Source organism: Macrobrachium nipponense, chromosome 5 (genome assembly GCF_015104395.2).
Source record: "Macrobrachium nipponense isolate FS-2020 chromosome 5, ASM1510439v2, whole genome shotgun sequence".
Lineage (NCBI taxonomy): Eukaryota > Metazoa > Arthropoda > Malacostraca > Decapoda > Palaemonidae > Macrobrachium > Macrobrachium nipponense.
The window spans coordinates 49,199,828-49,212,903 of NC_061107.1; the positions used below are offsets into that span (position 1 = coordinate 49,199,828).

At 42.4% G+C, this 13,076-nt stretch overlaps 1 protein-coding gene across 1 annotated transcript in view; it reads left to right on the forward strand.

Moving 5' to 3' along the window:
• Positions 1 to 13,076, forward strand: part of LOC135215288 (uncharacterized) — a 374,690-nt gene that overhangs the window by 228,441 nt on the left and 133,173 nt on the right. Inside the window, exon 12 of the mRNA XM_064249832.1 lies at positions 10,678 to 10,958. Within this exon, the coding sequence (XP_064105902.1) occupies positions 10,678 to 10,958 (281 nt within the window). The remainder of the gene's footprint in view (positions 1 to 10,677; positions 10,959 to 13,076) is intronic.

Here is a 13,076-nt window from a genome sequence, read left to right on the forward strand (position 1 = left end):
AAATCTACAGCGCGCTTAGTTTTCAAGATTAAGAGTTCATTTTTGGCTCTTTTTTTTTGTTTCATTGCTGAAGTTTAGTATGCAACCATCGAATAAAAAAATTCTCATTATCATATATAACTAATGCGATATATGGTAGCGCAAAAAACGAAAATTCATATATAATTGTATTCAAATCGCGCTGTGCGCAAAACGGTTAAAGGTAAACAAGTTACTTTTTTTTGTTTTTTTTTGTAATGTACACTAAAATTGTGATCAATTTGGTATACAACACATTTGTAAACGATAAAAGCAAACACAGAGAAAATATTATCACAAAATAATGCATGAACTCGTAACGCGCGGACGTAAACAAATATTTTTTTCAAAAATTCACCATAAATCTAAATATTGTCCTAGAGACTTCCAATCTCTTTCAAAATGAAGACAAATGATTGAATATTACTATACCGTAAGAGTATTAGCTTACAATTGCAGTTTTTGACCATATCTGACGAGTTAAAGTTGACCGAATGTGGAATTTTTTTATATATATATATTTTATATACAATTATTTTGGAAATAAGAAAAGCTACAACCTTCAAATATTTTTCGTTGTAATTCTACATGAAATTGCGCACATTTTCATATATAAAACTCTATGAAATGCCTAATATGAAACGGAGCAAATATTCCGAGAATGGTACGTACGCATTTCGGAGATTTGTGGCGGAGAAGAATCCGCGCCGCGGAGGAAGGAAAGGGAATTTTGGAAGGGATTTTTTTTTAAATTCACCATAAATCTAAATATTTTACTAGAGACTTCAAATTTGTTTCAAGATGAAGATAAATGACTGAATATTACTAGACTGTAAGAGTTTTAGCTTACAATTGCGTTTTTCGACATTCGGTAGAGTCAAAGTGATCAAACGTGGTTTTTTCTATTTATCATGATTTATATGCAAATATTTCCAAAATGAGAAAAGCTACAATAACCTTTCAATTATTTTTTGTTGGTATTCTACATGGAAATTGGCGCACCTATTTCATATATACAACTTTATGTAACAGCTAATTTAAAATGGTGCAAAACATTACCACAATCGACGTAAGATTGGTGTTTCTGAAGAGTTACAGCGGCGGAAAGAAAGAAAAATGTTCTTTTTTTTCATAAATTCACCATAAATCGAAATATTGTGCTAGAGACTTCCAATTTGTTGCAAAATGAAGGTAAATGCTTGAATATTACTAGAATATAAGCGTTTTAGCTTACAATTGCGTTTTTCGACCATTTCGGTAGAGTCAAAGTTGACCAAAGGTTGAAATTTTGGCAATTATCGCTATTTATATGAAAATATCTCAAAACTGATAAAAGCTACAACCATGGGTTGTTTTTTAGTTGTATTCTGCATGAAATTGCGCACATTTCCATATATAATACTTCATGTAACGGCTAATTTACAATGGTACAAAAATTATGTCAAAGTGACAAAATAATTTTTGAGATGTGTCACAGATACTTTTTAGTGCGGCAAGAAAGGAATTCACCGCTTGCCCCCCCCCCCCCCCCCCGCGCCTTGCGTAACGGATTGTAAACAAAAACAACACCTGTTTGATCCGTTGAACTCCCAAGCATCCCCCCCAAGGCGCGTGATTCAAAAGTTTTTGGCTGGTAGGCCTATAAGTTTTTTTTTTTTTTTTTTCCGCAAATTTTAAAAAAAAACTTTTGTAAGTCGACATAAAATACGTCCATCGCACACGGGAGACAAAAAATTTCGACGTAAAATACGTCCAGTTGGCGTAAGAGGGTTAATGACATGTACCAAAAAATAAATTATGGATAAAAATACATTTGTTGTTGTACTATGAGCCCTTATTTGTGAGGATATATTGAATAATTTTAAAGTTATGAATTTTTTTGTTACTTGAATTTGGAAAAATGACCCTAGTAAGTTTTATCTCACTAGTAATATGTTTTAACGATGATATCAACCAAAAAGCTATTCATCTGAAATGGTACCAGTCACCCAAAATTCTGGTCCATGGACTATATTCGCAGTTGTGGATGCACAGATCCACCTATTTGTGGATTTTTCTTTGGAATGTATATCAACATTAATAGCAGAAAATTCACCTATTCAGGGAATTATTTATAGAGTAATATTCACTAATTACTGTATTTTCATATTTTCATGACTAAATGCATTTTTTTGTGATAAAAATATTAAAATGCTCTGGCATAGTATGCATTTTTAGAAGTTTTTCTGGGCTCAGTTCGTGTCGCTGCGCGAAATAATCCTTTAATTCATTATTTCTATGGTAAATGATCTAACAAATACCAGAGAATAAACAAAATAAAGAAAAGGTCAGTATAACTGACTCGCTCACCCACAAGGAGGGCGTCGGTATGAACACTAGGGCGAGTGAGACCACTACCACGAACTTCTTGTCAATTAGAAATTTCCTACAACAAAATCCCACAGGAAGAGAGCCGACCCACTGAACGGGGCAGCAACTACTACTACTACAACCCACGCTTAGGTGACTGCTGCGCCTCTGGTGGCCATCCTTTAAAGTTAGAGGTCTACGAGACGCCGCTTTTTTTTCTTGCTCTGTGTTTTGTGCTCTTTTTTGAGGATTTTCTGCCACCATGGAACGATCAGCCATCGCATCAGCTAAGTTAAGTATTCCGAAAGGTTCCTATTTAGTTTTTTCCTTCCTGGAGTCAGTATTTGCCGTTTTTTGGGTATAAATACGGATTCTCGGTTGGAAGCATGGCGGCATTGTTCTGCCTCGTGGCGGGTTCGTTCTCGGTCTCCCATACCTGGAACCTTCCCTTTATTTTATGCGTCTCTAGACCTTTTTATGATTATTATTAGTTAGGGGATCTAGCCTGCATTGGTTTTATGTCATGCATGCATGTCTTTCTATACCTTACGTAGGCATTATCTCTTCCATCCAGACCCTAGCCATAGCTCTTAGTATCGGCCCAGGCTAGCTTTGAGTGGTAGACTTTCCTTCGGGTTAGTCGTACACTCCTGGATTTTTTCTCCTACTATATTTATTTCCCCTACTTCGGTGTTATTTTAATTATTGTAATTATTTTATTTGGTTTTGGTTAGCCTAGGGCGTCTGGTACGTTATCTTAGCCTAGGTTTATTATATCATGGTCCCCATTAGTTTTGTTGCTTCCTTATTATCAGTTTTGTTGCATCAACGGTTGCATCTCGCTGATCAGTTTGGTTGCATTAACCTAGGCTATAGATTTTGTTGTTTTTATCGTGTTATCGTATCGTGGTCACCCTATGATCGCCAGGTACAGCCAAGACGCCGCCCGTCCCAGTCACCCTGCCCTCCTCCCGCTCTCCCATAGAGCTGGGGGGAGGGAGGTCCGTCCTTGCTCGATCCCTCCGGGCCTGTCTCCCTCTCTCCCTACTCGGAGGGAGTAGGGGAGTCTGGACTGGGTATGACCTTGTCTCTCTGCTTCACGGTGCTCTGTTGGGACGAAGTAGGGGGGTTGGCCTCCCCCCTCCTTTGTTGCTCCGTTGCTCCGCTGTAGGCTTGAGTTCTGTTTCGCCCTCTCGCCCCTCCCCGTGTTGTCGGTGCTCTGTTTTCTTTCCGGAGCCCCGTCGATTGCGAGGGAAGGAGCTAGTATCCCGCATACTGGCGGACCTCAGGCGTACAGTCGGTCTCCTTGCCTTAACCATCCCGTCTCTCCGGCGCAACCGGCGGAGACGGACACCACCGCGATTCGGAATCGTCTTCCGGAATTTTGTGCTATTTTATGCTTAAGTTACTCATAAGTTTTTGATAAGTTATCTTAAGCTGGGTCCCTCCCTTGCCATCTGTTTCCTACTCCGGCTCACACCTGAGCTATATTATGCCTATTAAGGCGGTAGGGGAGGGGTTATGCCCAAAAATTTTTCGCTCTCCGGCATGCAACGGAGTTCTAGAGTAGCCCTGTAAGTGTTATAATGATACTCATGTATCCTTCCACTTACAGACTACCAACTGTGAGCACCCAGGGTGCAATGCCGTGCTCCAGGATCCCTGTGGACATGAAGTCTGCAGGTCCCACGCTCCGTGAGCGACTCCTCACGGGAATCTGCAGGTCTGGTTCCACGAAACGTGTACGATCTGCTATGATCTTGTGAGTCAGTTTTTGGACGGGGTAAGTATTTCCAGCTGTATATATAGCATGTAAATACTGCATTATATCTTAATTTTAAGTTCAGAATATCTTTTAAGCTTAAGTTCTCCATATTTTGTGAAATATATGCCCAAAATGTGTAGGCTTAAGGCTCTTTTTTAGTCTAAGGTTGAACCTCAACTTTAAACTAAAAACTAATAGACACCCTCTCTTACAGGCTGCCGCTGTTAGAGAGACCGCCCTTGCAACCCTGAGGGCTTGGGTCGGCGGCTTCGGCAAGAACGCCGCCAAGGGACAGTCCTACATTCTTTGAGAGAGGATGGGCTGTCCTACTGTTCCCCGGCGGCAAGTCCGACGGGGTACGTCGACCCGGCGGAGGGCAGAGCCCCGACAATGGAACGGCTATCCAGCGGCAGGTCGCCGCTTGCATGAAGGAACCAGGCCAGGATATCTCGGCGGAAGTCGCGACGTTGGACCTGAACGTGGAACCGATGGTAGGTGTGGACGACCTGTTGGTCGAGGTAGGTACATTGGACGCCCAAGGGCTTCCCTTGGGCGCTTCTGGATCTTCTTCTCCCGCTATATCTACTGCTAACTTCCAAGGCTTTACAGGAGCTGAGCTCCAGTACTCTACGCCTAGCGCTTCTGTGAAAACCAAGGTGAAGGGACACAGAGCGCAGAAAACCCTTACGAAGGCGTCGTCGTCGTCCAAAAAGACTTCGTCAGCGTCATCGTCTCGTAAGTCTTCGGCTTCAAACCCCGGAGCAGAGAAGGGTAAATCGTCTGCTTCTGGCTCTAGGTCCTCTAAGAGCAAGTCCTCAAAGGAGAGGCCCCGTACTCCGGCGGAGTCAACGGTCTCTCCTCCTCCTGAGGTACCTCTACCGAGTTACCCTTCCACCTCTGCACCGGCTCCGGCCTTTGATCCCAACGCCTTCTCCGTTGGGATGATGCAGCAGATGGGGGACTTGGTAGGCTCTTTGAGGAACAGCATGGAGCAGATGTTCTCCCAGTTATCCGAAAGGATCACAACTCAGGAGAACATTATATCCGGGTTCAACCAGGCCCCTCAAGCTACTTCTCCGGCACCTGGTGTTGGTCTGGTACAGCTTCCTCCCCATGATTCTCTGCCTCCGTTCTCAATGAACAACCCCTGGAGAGTGGCTTCATACGCCCCTTTCCAGGACGGACTCATCTCCATCCCGGAGTGCGGCACTCGAAGGATTGAAGACTTCGAGTTCTATCCGGAGAACCTTCAGCCGCCGTTCATTGGCTACGCCAGACTGACGGAGGCAGCCATGACTAGGGAGGATAAGGTCCCGAGGGAGACAGTGTTGTACTCCCGGGACCAGGCTCAAAGGGAGTGGCTTAGGTGTCTAGAGGAGATGGACTGCTCAAACACCAGGATTCAGGCGTTCAAGAGTCCCTTCGCCATCTTTATGATGGAAGAAGAGGCTCCTCTCCCCTTCTTAACAAAGATCGCCACTGTCACCATCCCAGCTGGCCTGAAAGGGGAACCCTTACCTCAGTTAAGGGAAGCAGATCCCACTTCTCCGTTGCTCCCTTCGCTTGGAGATTTGTGGGAGGATCTGCCCAACACCTTCTCGGCAGGTAAGCTCAAACCGGACTGCGCCATGGACCAGTTCGGCGAGAAGCTGCCTAGACTTCCTGATAGCCTCATTCAAGCTGAGTTTGAGGCCAAGTCTAGGCTTGCCAGGTCGATGAACACCATGGCAATGACAGAGGTAGCAGCTATTTCATATGCTTCAGAGCCGCTCTTCAAGTTATTGACCAAGTCACAGACTTATACGGTCCAATCGGACCTGTACGAGTTTGTGACAGCTAGAGTCAATTGCCGAAAGCATGTCCTCCAGGAAGCAACTATTCGGCATGAACCTAATAAGTTGCTTTCCTCGAACATCTGGGGGGCAGACCTCTTCCCAGAAGCAATGGTCAAAGAGGTCCAAAATGAGGCAACAAGGCTCAATCAGAGCCTCAAAGATCGTTGGGGCCTCACTGCAAAGAGACACCAAGATCAGTCTGCAGCAGGCAAGAAGCTGAAAAAGGCTAAACGTTACCAGCCTTATCAGAAGAAGCCTCAATGGTTTAACCAAGCTGTGTCAGCTGTGCCGATTGTACAATCAGGCCAGCCTTCTACCTCGAAGACTCCGGCTCAGCCCATTTACATGATTTCTCCTCAGGCTCAGCCTCCCACCTCCTACGCTGTCTCCCCCGCCTTTAACCAGGTGTTCGAAGGTCAAGCCTTCCAGCACTATGACCGGTTCGGCAGGGGAGGTAGAGCTAGGGGATCCTTTCGCCAGAGAGGATCAGGAAGGTCGCTCAACAGGGGAAAGCACTTCCGTGGAGGCCGCGGAGGTCACTCGACCCAGCAGCAGTGAGATCTCCAAGGTAGGAGGGAGGCTGTTTCTCTTTCGGCATCGGTGGGGATTCAGTAAATGGGCACAGAGCATTGTGTCGAAGGGCCTGGGTTGGAGTTGGATCGGAGACCCCCCTCCACCCAGACCTTTCCTTCAACTTCCATCGAAAGAACTGACGGAGTATGCGGAGGAGCTCCTCCAGAAAGGAGCAATAGCGAGAGTCAACAGATTAAAATTTCAGGGTCGCTTGTTCAGCGTACCAAAGAAAGGCTCATTAAAAAGAAGGGTAATCTTAGACTTGTCCCGCTTAAACTTGGCCATTCGCTGCGACAAGTTCAAAATGCTGACCATCTCGCAGGTGCGGACCTTACTTCCCCGTGGGGCCGTCACCACCTCTATCATCGATCTTACAGACGCATACTATCATATCCCTATTGCAAGACACTTTCTCCCTTACCTGGGCTTCAGACTAGGAGATAAGGCATTCTCCTTCAAGGTAGTTCCTTTCGGTCTGAATGTAGCACCCAGAGTGTTCACGAAATTAGCGGAAGTAGTCGTTCAACAACTTAGGTCTCAAGGGATAATGGTAGTAGCGTACCTCGACGATTGGTTGATTTGGGCTCCAACAGTCGAGGAATGTCGCAAAGCCACAATGAAAGTCATTCAATTCCTGGAATATCTGGGGTTCCAGATAAACAGGACAAAGTCAAGACTCACTCCGGAGTCCAACTTTCAATGGCTGGGCATCCAATGGAATCTATCCTCCCATACTCTGTCGATTCCATCAGCCAAGAGGAAAGAAATAGCGAAGTCAGTGAAACAATTTCTAAAGTACAAATGTGCTTCAAGGAGAAACCAGGAAAGAATCCTGGGTTCCCTCCAATTTGCCTCGGTGACAAACATCTTGATGAAAGCCAAACTGAAAGACTTAACCAGGATCTGGTGCTCACGAGCAAATGTCAGATCCAGGGACAAGGTATCATCAATACCACAGATTCTATGGAATCGTCTGCGCCCTTGGACAAAGTTAAAGAACCTGTCCATATCAGTACCCCTTCAATTTCCTCCTCCGGGAATCACTATCCACACAGACGCTTCATTAAGCGGCTGGGGAGGATATTCTCAGTTCAAGAAAGTTCAGGGAACATGGTCACCTCAGTTCCGCCAGCTTCACATAAATGTATTGGAAGCAATGGCAGTGTTCCTGACTCTGAAGAGGTTACGTCCACCAAAGAACTCTCACATAAAGTTAGTTCTGGACAGCGCAGTGGTAGTCCATTGTATAAACAGGGGAGGCTCCAAGTCAAGACACCTGAATCATGTCATGGTAGCCATCTTTTCCCTGGCAGACAAGTTCAGTTGGCACCTCTCCTCCACCCATCTGGCCGGAGTGAGAAACGTCATAGCAGATGCTCTATCCCGTTCAGTCCCTCTGGAGTCGGAATGGTCACTGGACAACAGTTCGTTCCAATGGATTCTCCGGAAGGTACCAGGCCTGCAAGTAGATCTGTTTGCATCTCAAACGAACCACAAACTTCCCTGTTATGTGGCTCCCAACCTGGACCCTCTGGCCTATGCCACGGACGCCCTGTCCATAGATTGGAACAACTGGGAGAAGATTTATGTCTTTCCTCCAGTGAATCTTCTCCTGAAAGTACTGAACAAACTCAGGACGTTCAAGGGTCAAGTAGCTCCAGTAGCCCCGGACTGGCCGAAGAGCAACTGGTACCCCTTGATTCTGGAATTGGGTCTTCGTCCTCTTCGAATTCCCAATCCCAGACTCTCACAGTCAGTACAAATGAAGACTGTGTTCGCTTCCTCAGGAATTCTCAAAACCCTAACTTTATGGACTTCATGAAGTTTGCGGCCAAGAGAGATGCAAATATCGATCCACGAAATATTCTTTTCCTGGAATCGGATAAAAGAGATTCAACTTTAAGGCAGTATGATGCTGCAGTTAAAAAGTTGGCATCCTTCCTGAGAGAAGCAGACATTAAAATCATGACAATCAATTCAGCTATATCCTTTTTCAGATCCTTATTTGAAAAAGGGTTAGCAGCTAGTACCATTATGACAAACAAGTCAGCCTTAAAGAAGATTTTTCAACTGGGTTTTAACATAGACTTAACAGATTCTTACTTTTCGTCTATTCCCAAGGCTTGTGCTAGACTTAGACCTTCAGTAAGGCCTACTTCAGTGTCATGGTTTTTAAATGATGTTCTAAAGCTGGCTTCAGACACAAATAATACGACATGTTCATTTATAATGCTCTTAAGAAAAACATTGTTTTTATTAAGCTTGGCTTCAGGAGCTAGAATTTCAGAACTGTCGGCGTTATCCAGAGATGTGAATCACGTAGAATTTCTTCCTTCAGGAGAAGTTCTGCTTTCTCCGGATCGCAGCTTTTTAGCAAAGAATGAGGATCCTTTGTTGAAGTGGGAACCTTGGAAGGTTATACCCCTTCCTCAAGATCTTTTTCTTTGTCCAGTAACGACCTTACGAGCCTTTCTGTCCAGGACATCCTCATCCTCTTCGGGTCCTCTCTTTAGAAGAGAAAAAGGTGGTACTTTATCAATTAAAGGTATCAGGCAACAGATCCTATACTTTATTAAACAAGCTAACCCTGAATCCTTCCCCAAGGTACACGATGTCAGGGCAGTAGCCACCTCAATCAATTACTTTCAACACATGAATTTTGATGATTTGAAAAAGTATACTGGATGGAAATCGCCGACAGTATTTAAGCGTCACTACTTAAAGTCTTTGGAATCTCTAAAATTTTCAGCAGTTGCAGCGGGTAACATAGTTTCCCCTGACTCTGCACAGTAGTTTAGTTGAAGATCCAGATCTCCTTTCTGCCTATCTCAGCCAACAGTTTGTCTAGCCTACCATGTTCATCTACGTTTGTCCTTGAGTCTTAGCTGCTCTTGTGATGGTTTAGTGGGTGTCCCTTATTTTTTTGCTAGGGTCACCCACAATTGATTGTACATACTGATCTTTAGGATGTGGTCCCCTTATTTTTATGCTAGGGTGCCACATCCCCATTAACAATGGTTATTGTATTGTTTATTAGTATCTATGAAACTTATTTGGTGTGTCTTTAGTTTAAGTTTGTTCAAACACATCCTTTAGTACAATTACTGCTAATGTTTATTAATAATTATTTAATTGTTTTGAACTATGATTGTCACACATATGTTTATTTCAATTTAACATATAACTGATGTAAGCCTTTGTATATATGTGAACTATAAGTTACTCTTAAGTATTGTTCTTTATCCAGATTGTACGAACAATTGTATTTATATATTTTCTTGCAATTATAATATTTAATTATATTTTAAGTTTTATTGAGACCTTCTTTATTTCAATCTTGTGCTAATTCTCTGGTACAATTTCGCGCAGCGACACGAACTGAGCCCAGAAAAAGGATTTTGATGTAGGAAAAATCTATTTCTGGGCGATTGGTTCGTGTCGCCCATCGAAATCCCACCTCTTCCCAACCCTTCGCTCAAGATTGATTGCTAACTTCAGGATGGCCACCAGAGGCGCGGCAGTCACCTAAGCGTGGGTTGTAGTAGTAGTAGTTGCTGCCCCGTTCTGTGGGTCGGCTCTCTTCCTGTGGGATTTTGTTGTAGGAAATTTCTGATTGACAAGAAGTTCGTGGTAGTGGTCTCACTCGCCCTAGTGTTCATACCAACGCCCTCCTTGTGGGGGGGTGAGCGTCCAGTCATTATACTGACCTTTTCTTGTTTATTTCGTTTATTTTCTCTGGTATTTTTTTAGATCATTTACCCTAGAAATAATGAATTAAAGGATTATTTCGCTGGGCGACACGAACCAATCGCCCAGAAATAGATTTTTCCTACGTCAAAATCTTTTTTTTGGTGTTAGAGCTATCATAATAGGTAGTTATAAGCAATTTGATAGGGGCGTAAAGTATTCATGGATTATAGCTGTTCAGTGGGGGTTGTGGTAGGCATCCCCCACAAATCCCAGGCGTCAACTGTAGACCTGTTAGTGGGTTAAGTTTGAACCAAGTACTCTTGTTTCATTGTGTATGTATTTAGTATATGACAAGCTTAAATTAAGTAATAAAACTCCATATCTTTGCACTGTGACAAGATTTTAGAAAATTGAAATTTATAATGTTTGCTTGCTGTGAAATTACAGATAGAAGAACACATAGTGCTTCTCCGGCGGGGCTTCAAGAGTGATAATCCTTTTCCCTTTCGTGCTGAGATGGAAGAACTAGAAGAGACGGAACACAGCCTTTGCTTCTCTCCTACAGAATCACCATCCACAGATACTGTCCAGATGATTCCTTATTGGAGTCATGTTGCTGCTTACACTCTTCTAGATTATGTTATCCACTACCGACAAGAAGGAGTGAAAACTTTAAATGACTGCATGTATGAAGTCATTAGTATGGATTTAGAATCTCATGGTTATAAGTAAGTAGTGTGAAATTTATATTTTGTGCTTTTGTGCTAAGTATGAAATTTAATTATGCATGTCAATACAAATAATTATTTTGCAAGTGTCTTTAAAGAAGTAACTGAAGCAAGCTTTTGGGGAATTGAGATCATTTTAACTCAAATTGATAAAGCCTAGTATGCAGAGATTATATAAAGAGGCCATAAATAGATTGAATTAAATGTAATTAGAATTTATTGTACAGTGGACCCCCTATTCGTATTCTACAGATTCACGGACTCACTCATTCACTGATTTTTCTTTGGAACACATCTCAAAATTATTTATGGGAGTACTCGCTCAATTGCGGGTACAATGAGTCCCTTCATTCACGACAAGGGTTCTGTTCTTGAGACGCGTTGTAAGCCGAAAATTTTGATTAATTTCTTATATCTGTAGTATAGGATGACTTCTAAATTACAAACCAAAATGCTTTTGGAGAAAATTGATTATTTGCAAAAATTAAACAGTACAACTACATTTATAATAATGATGGCTTAAATAAAGGTTGTTTTGGTTGTTGTATCCAATTTCAGTATACAATGGGCCCCCCGTATTCACGTTCTCCAGGTTTGCGGACTCGCGGATTTCTCTCTGGACCATATCTACCCAATATTTGTGGGAAATTTGCCCATTCGTGGGGTTTTCCGACAAAAATAATCACTAATTAGTGTATTTTGATGTTATTTTCATGACTAAATACATTTTTATGATACAAAAATGATTTACTAATTTTCTGATATTAATATTGATTAATACTGTATTAGTAAGTTTAATAAGATTAAATGTTATCACACAAAAAAGTAATAATTCTCTCTCTCTCTCTCTCTCTCTCTCTCTCTCTCTCTCTCTCTCTCTCTCTCTCTCTCTCTCTCTTACAGAGATGTATGTGTTTTGTATGATAAATAAATTATTTACTATTTCCAATTATTAATATTAATGTAAACAGCAATAATATCAATTCATTAAATTAGTAAGCTTTTAGCTTATAAATTAAAAAAAATTATGTAAGAATGAAGGAATTCCTAGTCTCCTCTCTAACTCCACGTACTAAAGCTGTCAAATATATCAAGTAATGTGACAGGAGGGGGAGGAGCTGTTGTGTTGTTGCCACTAAGTGTTCTTGTAATTTCTCTCTCTCTCTCTTCCTCCTCTCTCTCCTCCTCTCTCTTCGTCAATCTCTCTGCTCTCTCCTCCTCTCTCTCTCTCTTGTACTGAGACGAGAGTTTTTATAGTACATGTACTATATGCTTATATTAACTGTAATTACAGTATTCATATGTGATAGTATTTTAAAGAAATACAATAATCTATCCATTTCACTTCTAAATAAGAATGACTCTCTCTCTCTCTCTCTCTCTCCCTTATCTCAAATCCATTGTGTAAACGATCAATACTTGTGCGTTGGTCATCCAGATCTCCCTACCTTCCACTTCCTTTTGAGCCAGCCTTTTATGTTAACGTTCATTTTATCGTGTGCTGCGGTTTATTTCACGCCTCGGTCGTCACCGTGCTCTACTGGTAACACAGATGTGATTTTTTTTTTTTTCCGCGGTCTGTTTTAGAGTGCAACTTCATCACGCACAGCATCTTTGGGTAGAATACAGCAGACCAGGAAAACCATTAGACCTCTCTTCTCTTTTCTGCCTCCTTCCTTTTGAAGCCTTTCCACTTGGTCGTTGCGCGGCCAAGCCTACCTCATTGCTCAATTTGCACGCAAATCAATCGTTCCTCTTACTCTCGCCTCCCTCTTTTCTCCCACCCCCCAATCTCTCTCTCTCTCTCTCTCTCTCTCTCTCTCTCTCTCTCTCTCTGGACATTGAAAAATATCTAGAAGTGTTCGTGAAGTGAAATACTGTAAATCAGATCAAGATGGCAGTAAGTTCCCACTGTGGTAAGAAATGGCAAAATTTAGTGTGTCTGGCAGATTCGCAATACGATGAGGTAGCAGGAAGGGAGCTGGCATTTCTCATTTATGAGATCAACAACAGCCCTAACCAAAAAGATACAAAAGCATTTATAGACATATTAGAAGGATAAGATCCTTCAAACTGGAACAAATCAACAGAAAACATCTTGAAAATAATTGAAGAAGT